At 31.8% G+C, this 11027-nt stretch overlaps 1 protein-coding gene across 1 annotated transcript; it reads left to right on the top strand.

Moving 5' to 3' along the window:
- Nucleotides 1-7213: 7213 nt before the first annotated feature.
- Nucleotides 7214-11027, top strand: LOC107425049 (protein yippee-like At5g53940). The gene is made up of 5 exons (XM_016034988.3): nucleotides 7214-7538; nucleotides 9334-9377; nucleotides 9612-9720; nucleotides 10432-10487; nucleotides 10585-11027. Exons 1-5 carry the CDS (start codon nucleotides 7443-7445, stop codon nucleotides 10661-10663), a joined length of 384 nt encoding a protein of 127 aa, XP_015890474.1. The 5' UTR covers nucleotides 7214-7442; the 3' UTR covers nucleotides 10664-11027.

Genomic DNA, 11027 nt, shown 5'->3' with positions numbered 1-11027 from the left:
CTCTCCCCCCTGTCTCTATCTATCCTTCCGCGTAATTTAGCAGCCCATTTTAGCTACAATATTTTAGTACTCAAGATGTCGTATGGTTGTTATTTTCAGCCTAATTGGATAGAATACTTATCTTATATATATAAAAAAATAAATTTCATTTATACTTTTTATTTTTATTTAGATTCAATACTTGTAAAAATATAGTATTAATCTGTTTTCTGAATTTTTTATATCTATCAAACAAATATATTATTTTTTATTATTTAATTTTTTATTGTAAAACTCAATCCACCGCATTTGAAAATAATCCATTAGTCCTATTCAAGTTAACTATCATTAAAATTACTTTTCTTTTTTTTTTATTAATTAAGTTGATTGATAAAAAAATATTATTTGATGTAGCCCCGGTCCACCACTTGATTCGGCTTCTATTAAAAAACAATTTAGCAAATTTTTTTGACGGCACTAAGTAATAATAAAACACAACCAAATTAGTCAGTAACATCATTCAAATAATCTCTCAATCTTTAATATCACTGATCAAATTACTATATTTCAACTCAAAATCACTATTTTAATACAAACTTAATATTAATTTTCTTAATAATGGACAAAATGACGTGGTTTTCCTTTTTACTTTCCACATTGTTTTCCTTCTTCCTTTTATTTTTTGATTACAAGGGAACATAGAAAAAGCGAACTAAAACAAAAATTCCTAAGAAGCTAAAAACCTGTTTGGCTTCTTGTTTTTAGAACAGTTTTTTTTTTTTTTCAAACACAAAAATTATTTTCTAAAACACTTATAAGGTATTTAACTTTTTTTTTTAAAATAATTTTTGAAAACAAAAACAGTGAAAAATAAGTTAAGAAACAACATTTTATTGCTTTTCCTTGTTTTAAAAATAATTTTAATACAACAAAAAGTCATATAGATCACCAATTTAGTATCATCAAACAAGATTGAAGCCTATAATCACATGAATTGAGGCTCGGGATCGTCAAAGTGGGCTCATGCCCAAGAACACCAAATGGCCTTTGATATCCGAGGACTATCTAAATGGACCCAAAGCCTGAGACCACCCAAAAGGGTCCAATATGTGGATATGCTTAAATGGCCTAATATTAAGATTGACCGAACAATCTGTACATTGCAAAATCTCACAATAACCTAGAGTTCCTAGATTGCCAAACGCTCTCTATTTTTCCAAAACAATTTAAAATTGTTTTGTTCTCTATTTTCAAAAACTTAACTTCGCATATAGTCCAAAAAAAGCAAATGTAAAATATCTATAGGGACAAAATAAAAAATATGATGATCAAGGCTAAGATTTAAACTCAGATTAGTTAAATCATTTGCAACTCGCTTGAATTCACGGAAAAAATTCTTGATGAAGTAATTGAGATTCCTCTTCAAGATTGCCTAGTTTGGACAATATCACAGCAAGGATGATAACCTGAACTAAATTAGTAACCCAAGAAACAATAAGAGAAGACTTATCTCAATTTCAACATGATGAAAATTCCTTTCTTGGACCAACTTTGGACCAAGAAAAAGTCCCTATAACCTATCCAACAGACAGGTAGAATTCTCCAGGTTCATAGTAAAACTGATAAGCTAAACCCCCTTTGAGTTTCTAACCACACCACCAACTCTTGTAAGATTATAACTTGCTTTGAAACTGTAACGTTTTTCCATTAAATGGGTCTCAATGATTTGTCTTTAATGGGCCATTATGTGAATTTATGGCATGATTTTTTGGTTTTTCTCCTGAACGTAAGGCTTTTGAAGAAATAAGAGATTTTGACAAAAAGAAGCCTTTCAAAAAAACAAAAAAAAAGGCTTTTGATTTTCTGGAATAGCCTCTTTTGAAACAGAAAGAAAAAAAATTAGAGAATGAGTTTTACACAGTATGGATGGTAAGCTTTGGTACTAAAAGTTTGCAGAGAAAGACTTTGGTTGTGTCGTGTCCAAGGTTTGAAAAATTCGTTGCATTCTAGGAGACGAGTATCACTGAACCATCTGCACTTATAGGGTGAAAATTGTTTTAAGCTTGTAGGAAAATAAGGGAAATAAAAATTATAGAATAATAAGAAACAAATTTTCAAAACTTGTTTATCTGTTGGTGTTGATAGATTTGTCCGGGCTTGTGTGATATCAATTTGACATGTCGCGATGATGTGGCAATATAGTTGATGTGTCACGCCACATGTCATGTTGAGGTGTCACCAATAGCTACCACATGGCCAAACCTCAGTGCGACACATGTCTCCTATTGGAGTTAATACGTGGCACTACCTGGCCAGACATGTGTCCAATGCCAATGGCAACACATTGCCCACCCTTCTGCTTGACATGTGGCCCCACATTTGGATGGTCCTGCCACTGTGCGACACATAGCCTCGTAACTGTGTGCCATGTAGCCCCAATTCCATTGGGCAGAAATGCTCATGGGTGCCGCATCATCGAGATACATCAGTTGACTACCAATAGCTAGCCGCCACAGCAATATAGGGTGCCACGTCAACAGGTGCCATGTCATTGCTACGTTAGCACGTGGTACCACATAAAAGTGCCACATCAGCATGACATCGGCGATAATATCATCATGATGTCATCCCCTAGTAGGTGTATAAAGTAATTTTGCGAGTGTATACAACAATTTTTTGGTGTGGTGTATACAGAAATTTTGCAAGTGTATAAAGAAAAATTCATAAAAATCACATTATTCTAATTTCTTATTGGAAATTGATTTTAATTAGTTCGTTGGGGTTTAAAATAACAACTAATTGATTTCTATTTTTGTGATTTTATAAAAATAACAAGTGGATCTAATAATGTGACTTTTGATACTGTGCCCATTGCACAAGTGCCAACTCCAATTCTGTAGTCCAAATGACTCTTCATGCACGGGTTGCTATGCCTTCAAATTATGCTAAGCAATCAAAGAAGTTTAATGGAGCACATTTTAAGAGATGGCAATAAAAAATGTTATTTTATTTGACTACCTTGAACTTTATGAGGTTTTTGATTTAAGACGCATCTCTAACTAATGATGAGAGTGATAGAGAAACACTCATGGTGGTGGATGCTAGAAATCATTCCGATTAATAACAAAAAAAATTATAAAATTTACAAAAGACGATGCTTTTACAATGTAAAAGCGTCGGCTTTGGCCTCCAATTTTTTTTTGGTTAACTTTTAATTTTGTAATTTCCAGTAGGCCTTCAATTATTATTATTTTTTTTTGGTAAGTTTAAATTTTATAATTTTAAATGATGCTTGTAAAAGTATCCAAAAAATTAAAAAAAAATTACAAAAGCCAACGCTTCTGCTTTGGCCTCCAATATTTTTTTTTTGTTTTTTGGTTGATAATTTTCAATTTATCCTTAATTTAAATTTAAATTTTATAATTTTGAATAATATTTGTAAAAATACAAAAAAAAATATATAAAAAAATTAAAAAATAAAATAATTAAAAAAATACAAAAACCGATGATTTTGCAATTTAAAAGAGTCGGCTTTGAATTTGAGGACAAGTCGATCTGTGAGTGATCTCCAAAGCTCTCGCTTACTCCCTCAACAACACCAAAAGTAACCAAGACGATGCCTTGGCCACAAGAGAGGAGAACAATAATGACATGAACATCTTTTAAATAGCAGATCGGGTGAACGCAAAGAGACCAACAAAACCTTTGTTTAATTAACGCTAAATGCAATTGAAGTCTCCGCATTTTCAGTTACTTCCAGAAGGGTAAACGCATCCATCATAACCTGTAAAAAGAGAAAAAGGAAAAAAGCCTTTGTTTACAGTTCGGAACCTTACTCCTAAATAAATGCCGATTCATGTTGGAGAAATTTAACTTATTGGGGTTGTTGAAGGAGATTGTGGCAGTCTATGCAAGATCACAATTTCATGGATTCCTACCAGAGGTTTGATAGAGAAGGTTCATGGCATAAGCAGCGTGCGATGCTACTGTGTTTGGTTCAAAACAAGCACCGCCAGGTTGAATTGTGCTGTAGTCAACCCCATGTCCACAAACATAATCCAGATTTGCTTGCAACTGAGCGTCTGATACTCCAGCCTTAGACACACATCATACGGCCTTTTTCTGGGGCTTTGGCACTGGATTATTCACTGGGGTTTTTGGTGAATCTATTGCAGGAGCCTGAAAAAGGCAATAGCAATTTAATTTTTTAAAATTAAATAAATAAACCACATTGAATTAATTAATTCTTTAATTTAGATTTTGTCCTGGTTATTGCTATTGGAGAGACCAACATCGTAAGTCATGAAAAGGTCAGGCTTGAATAACCCAAAGGCTCTCTTGGAAGCAGGACCAGGTTTCAAGTCCTCGTCATATAGAGCGAAGAGGTAGGTGTCCAATGATTTCCTTGGCATGAGTGGAGTTCCAACTTTGGAAGGAAGACGTGCAATCAAGTTACCATTATAGGCTTTGGCATTCTCTAAACTTGGGCCCTCCTCGTTGCTATCTCCTTTGTAGTTACCGTTATAGGCTTTAGCATATCGAAACTTGTCTTCAAACTCAAAGCCAATGTAAAAGCGTTGCTTGTAAATTTTTTATAATTTTTTGTATTTTTATAAATATTATTTAAAATTATAAAGTTTAAATTTAACAAAAAAAAATTAAGAGTTGATTGAAAATTATAAAATTGAAAGATAACAAAAAAAAAAAATGAGGGCCAAAGCCAACGTTTTTATATTGTAAAAGCGTTGGCTTTTGTATTTTTTTTAAATTTTTTTGTAATTTTTAAAATTTTTTTGTTACTTTTACAAGTATTATTTCAAATAACAAAATTCAAACTTAATAAAAAAAAATAATCGGGGTCGATTGGAAATTACAAAATTGAAAGTTAACCAAAAAAAAAATTTGAGGGGCTAAAGCCTACGCTTTTACAATGTAGAAATGTCGACTTTTGTAATTTTTTTTTTTTTTTGCAATTTTTGTCTAATTTTTTTGGTACTTTTACAAACATCATTTAAAATTACAAAATTCGAAGTTAACAAAAAAATATATATATAATTGGAGGCCGATTGAAAATTATAAAATTGAAAGTTAACAAAAACAATTGGAAGGCCAACACCAACTTTTTTACTTTGTAAAAGCGTCAAATTTTGTAAATTTTGTAAATTTTTATGTATTTTTTAAAAAGTTTCTGAAATTTTTTTTGAAAGTTTTTTAATTTTTTAGGTAATTTTTTTTCTTTTTCTTTCCTTTTCCTGGTAAGTTTGAGTTTGGTAAGGCAAGGTTGTAACGGCTTGTGTGCGAGCTGGAGATGGTGGTGGAAGCAGAGGAAAAAAACACTATAGGAGAATAGGAAAGTACGGATGGGAATAAGAGGAGAAGAGGTATGGTGCAAATAGGTATTAGAGGAGAAAAGACTCGGTGCGAATGACAATTTTTAGCACGTGAGCTTTCTTACAATCTGAGCAGTCTGAGTAAAACCATTTGAATCCAATGGTCCAATTTTTTGACATGTTTTTTGTCTGTATCATATTGGTCAGATCCGACTTGACCATAGAAAGATTATATATATATATATATATATATATATATATTGCATATAAATATATTATGAACATTACATGTATTTTAAAAAGTTCGTAGGAATTCTTAACTACACAAAAGATTTCTAAAGAATCGTTGTATTTTAAAAGAGGAATGTTAAACAATCGAGCATAGAAAATGTGTATATTCTCTAAAGACAGTGCATTTGCATGTTTTGATCCAACTAAACATGTCGTCCTAAATTTTAAATAATTATTTATTATATTATTTTTGCTTTTTAATATCTAGTATTCATAATTGTGATTCAGATTTTCTATTTGTATTATTTCCAACAATTTTCCCCTTATATTTACCATATGGACAGTCAAGTAAATTTTGATTTGTATAGATATTAAGTACAAAAAATATATGTTTTAATAAATAAAAATTATTTTATATTTGTAGATAACAATTTTGTAAAACTATCTTGCAATAATAATAATAATAATAACAATAATAATAAGCCGTTTAAAAAAAATAATAAAAACGAAAAAAAAATTACATCACCCTAATTATGTTGGTACTTCCAAACACAAGATACAAATCTAACAAAAAATATTAGCCCATTTGTTGAATAGGATTAGACTTCATGAATAGTCTAATTTAATTGGAACCACTTGTGTAGGTCGGGGTTGAGAATTGGGAGGCCTACGAGGCTAGGAGCAATGACCGGTCAAGGTCAATCAAAGTGGGGATTCACAGATTATTCTCAGCATAGAAGAGAGGATAAGAATGAAAACAATCCCATCTAAAAGCATCTTTAATGGTGAATGCTATTTGGACATTGTCATTTTTATGATTTGGTATTGGTATGAGCTCTCAATGGTAAATGACAATATGAATGCCAAATTTTATAATCCATGCTCCAATGACAAATACTAAAATATAATAATAGTAAATTTTAAATTTTGTTAAATAGAACCAATTAAAAACAAAAATAATATTAATTAATTTATTGAATGACATAATACTTACATATCTTTTAAAATGAGGCTCAATGCCAAATTTTGTCAATTACAAATTTGATGTCAAATTTAATACTAAAAATAACATATGTAAAATTTACTGACAACTAAAAAGGTAGTTATAAGATATAATTTGGCAATCCATACCAAAAGAATATCTCATTGAGATGCTTCAACGCATTTTAATTTTAAGGATTATTTGATAAAAAAAATATTGAAGAAAATTGATTTTCAAAAATCAACCTTTTGAAATTTATTTTTTCAAGAATAAATTTTTTAAGATTTTTTTATAATTATTTTATAATTATTTATTAAAAAAATAAAATTTACAAATAATTAAATAAATTTATACAGAATAAAATTTTATTTAAAAATATATATAAAATTAATTTTCTAAATAATTTTAAAATAATATTTTTTTAGAAAAATTTATTTTCTATTTTAATTTCTCGTGAGTTTTATTTTTTTATAGAGCTATGAATTTATTCTTTCAAATATTATTCAAATAAAAAAAAATTATTCTTTTAAAAATTTTAAATTCCAACTGATTTTATCATTACTCAAACATTCCTTAACCTATGGCCACGTCAACAACAAATAAGCAGCGCAACAAGTGCGATGGAGAGGAGTTTGCCACATCAACGAACAATAGGCATTGCATTAGAGATGGTACAAGACACGACGTGGATGTAACAATGGAAAAAAAGGTCAGCACGTCACCGGGATTTCCCGGTCCCGGTGGCTGAAGGTTTCGAAACTCAAGTTGGCTAGAACCATCGGTTACGGTTCATCGTATTTCATTGTTGTAGATGGTAGAAAGCGAGAGGAACTGAGGAAGACTTCGAGACAGAGGATGCGTTGCGATAGAGCAGAGGGTTGAGAGGGAGAGAGAGAGAGAGAGAGAGAGAAGATAGATAAATGGGGAGGGTTTTTCTGGTTGAATTGGATGGCAAGGCTTATAGATGCAGGTTCTGTGACATCCCTCTAGCCCTCGTTGACGAGGTCCTCTCTCGGGTATCTGTATCTATTCTCTTCCTCTCTTCTCTCCTCTCAATTCCCCGCCTTGTTTCTTCTGCTTCAGCCACCATTAATTTTTGCTCTTTGCTTTTAGTTGCTAGTCTCAGTCCTATGATTTGGTAAAAGATAGGAAATTTCATGGTTCAATTTGTGGAATCTTTTATATGGTTCAAAACCCCAAGTTAGGATTATTGTATTATGAATGGGTTTGTTTCTGTTATTCGATTTAAGCGGTTTGTAGAGATTATTAGATAATTGGTGCAAACTGGTGAGGGGTAGAGCCATGGATGGCGGAAGCCAGCTGACAAGAAATTTTATACATGGATTAGATTTTCTATGGCAGTTTTGAGTTGTTTTCATGGTGTTGTTAGGTAATTAGATATGATTTTGTGCAAAAGTGGGGATTTTGATAATGGTCAATGAGCTTGTGAAATTTTAAGTAAGAAAAATGATTATTGTTTAAATTGCTTTGCATATTCAAAACAAGAATGCAATGGCTAAGAAAATGGTTTGATTTGTTGGAGAAAAGTCAATGTGCTTCGTTAAAAACTCAATTATCTAACCTTTTTTTTTATTTCAGCCTGTAATGTAATTTATCCATGCACATATCAGGTATTAAACTCTATGATCTTCACTTCCGTGTTTGCTCTTAAAAGTGATTGGAGACGTTTCCTCTAAAAGCGTTCCCCTTACCTACACAGGCTTTCTTTTTGGTTAATGTAAAACCTGAAACCTTTGTTCTTTTGGTGCCTCAGATTTCAGATATGAGCAAATTTAAAAGGAAATAGTTCTAAAATCCATTGCATAAGCTTCAATTGGATTGAAAAAAGAGCTAAGGAAAAAGTTACAAATTTATCAAATTAAATAAAAGGTTATAGAAAGGACCTTCTCACCCCCTCCTCACCACACCCCCACCCCCCCTCCCCGGCCCCCTCTTTTGTTCCTTTCTCCAGTTTGTTAATGAAATACAGGTGTTAATATTGATTTATTGTTCGAATATCTTGTGAATATACCAATATATTTAAAGTAATTTCCCATGACAACTAACAAAAGCAGAGCTATGAAAGAGGAGATAGCGGGCCTCTCAGTATGTGATGGAAATATCAGGTGAAACTTTAGCATGGTATTTCAGGTCATAAATGCCCCAACTTCGAAGTCCAATAACTGCCCCTGTACCTATAGCGGGCTGGTTATGAGTATTATGCTTAGACAATGGAAAAGTATTAAGTTATTGGGGAGCAGGCAAAATCCTGAAGTTTTTAGTGAGATTAATTAGTATTCATATGTTCCAAGTTGTGGGCATTAGATCATGACAGGGGTAGGGAAAATTATTTTCTTAAACCTTTGTCAGTGGTAACTTTTCTGAAATTAGATAGCCCTAATTTGAATTTAAAGTTTTCTATTATGTAGTATTGTATCTAAGCTTTTGTAAGCTTAATCTCTTGATGATATTTGATTATATGTATTTCTTTTATTTTATTTGTTTTTTCATGTAAGCTTAAGTATAATTATAAGAGCCCATTTTGTAGACATTGTTAAATACTGATAATCTTGGCTTTTAAAATGATGTTATCCAATAGCATATGAATGATAGGTTTTGACTTTCCATAACTAAACAGTTCAAAGCGTACAGACTTTTAAGGATCCATCTTTTTATGCTCTGTTTGATAAGATAATATTAATGGCCAAGATGATTTGTAAAATACTTTAATCTACAGAACACTTTATGGTTATATATGCCATATTGTTCAAGGATTTTGCTCTATCTAATTTGTTTTTCAAATGTGATTAGTCATTCAATTGCCGGCAAGGGAGGGCATATCTTTTCAGCAATGTGTAAGTTCTCGAGTACCAAGTTGTCATACAGAAGTATGCATATAATTCCTTTTGGTACAAAATGAGATCTCAGGCTATGGTGAACTAGAAACTTGTTTTTTATTCTTTGTTTCTGATTCAGAAAATAACAAACCTCTTTGGTATGGTTTGATTCTTAGGAGTGTCAAACCTGTAAATGAAAATAAATGGATGTTTTATTGCTTAATTTCCACCTGCCAACGAAAATTTATACAGGGTAAATATAACTCTTGGATCTGAGGAAGAGAGGTTAATGCTTTCTGGTTCGCACACAGTTGAAGATATTTTTTGCTGCTGCTGTGGACAGATTCTTGGTTGGAAATATGTAAGCCTTTTCTCTTCTCTATGCCCCTATCTTTTCTTTTGTAGTTGTCCATGTTATCATTTCTGAACAAGAAACATATCTTATACTCAAAGAATTTGACAAATTTTACAGAAAAAGGGAAATGTAATTGTTGATTGATGGGTAAGAGGAGAGAATGTAATTGTGGACGAACTACACATAGTGCCAAATCCTGTGGAACAAAATATCTTGCTGTTACTTGATTTGCTTTCTGCTTAAAGTAGTGCCAAATCTTTAGATTAGGTCCCTTCCTAATTTTTTATAATATTTAACTGCTTTTGGGATGAATATTCACAAGTAGAAAATGTTGTCTGTATTTTTAGCCGTGAATTGTGGTCATGGTGGACCTTTCTCAAGAAGGTCATAGTAATAGAAAATTAGTAACAGGGTTCAAATTGTAGGATCTCGAAGAAAATGTGAATGTTTTGCAGTGCTAATTTCCACATCTTAAAGGAAGGGAAAATTTCATTGACGTAGGTTTTTACTTTGTAACGAATCTCTATCATTATTGATACTTTTCTTCCTGCTGCATTATTACTAATACTGTGCCGCTATTCTAATTCAGTAGATTCTTTTGCTCTGATTGTGCGTGTGTGTGTCTTATTCCACTTATAAATGGATTTCACTTCAGTACTTGGTAATATCTTTTCCAATGCAAGATACAGTATGTGATTGTTATTTTGAATTTTATAGGTAGTTGCGCATGACAAAAACCAAAAGTATAAGGAAGGGAAATTTGTGCTTGAGAGGTACCATATCAGAGATCTTTCTTTTGTCGCTCTTTATCATTTAAGTGCTGAAGTGAAATGTTACAGTGGAGTCTATGCATGCTTGTCTAACTAACAGATGGAGAATAAATGGAGATGTCACTGATGAATTCAATCTGGATGCTCGTCCCGGTTCTAGTGATGCGGAAAATCCTTAGGAAGTCGTTCCATTTTATAAAACAATTAAACGCTATAAGCTATACTGCTATATAATAGGAGACATAATATAACTATTATACTGGAGTTGCAAAAAAGAAAATCTTGCATTAAGAATCTATAATTTAGGTGATTAATAATGCATAAGTAGTGCATTATTAGTGTTGTATTAGCACAGGATTATGCTACATGGTTACCATGAGACAGACATTTGCGTTGTTAATAGAGTAAGCTCCCATAAAATGCAAGTTAGGCCCTAATTTTATTTTTAGAATTTGTATTAAATATCATATTTTTGCTTTTCCACCAGACATGATAATCAGACTCAAAATGTGAACTTTACCATGAATTTTTAAAGTTGCTATC

The sequence above is a fragment of the Ziziphus jujuba genome, chromosome 1 (genome assembly GCF_031755915.1).
Source record: "Ziziphus jujuba cultivar Dongzao chromosome 1, ASM3175591v1".
NCBI classification, from domain to species: Eukaryota; Viridiplantae; Streptophyta; class Magnoliopsida; order Rosales; family Rhamnaceae; genus Ziziphus; species Ziziphus jujuba.
This window is presented reverse-complemented; position numbering and strand designations above follow the sequence as displayed.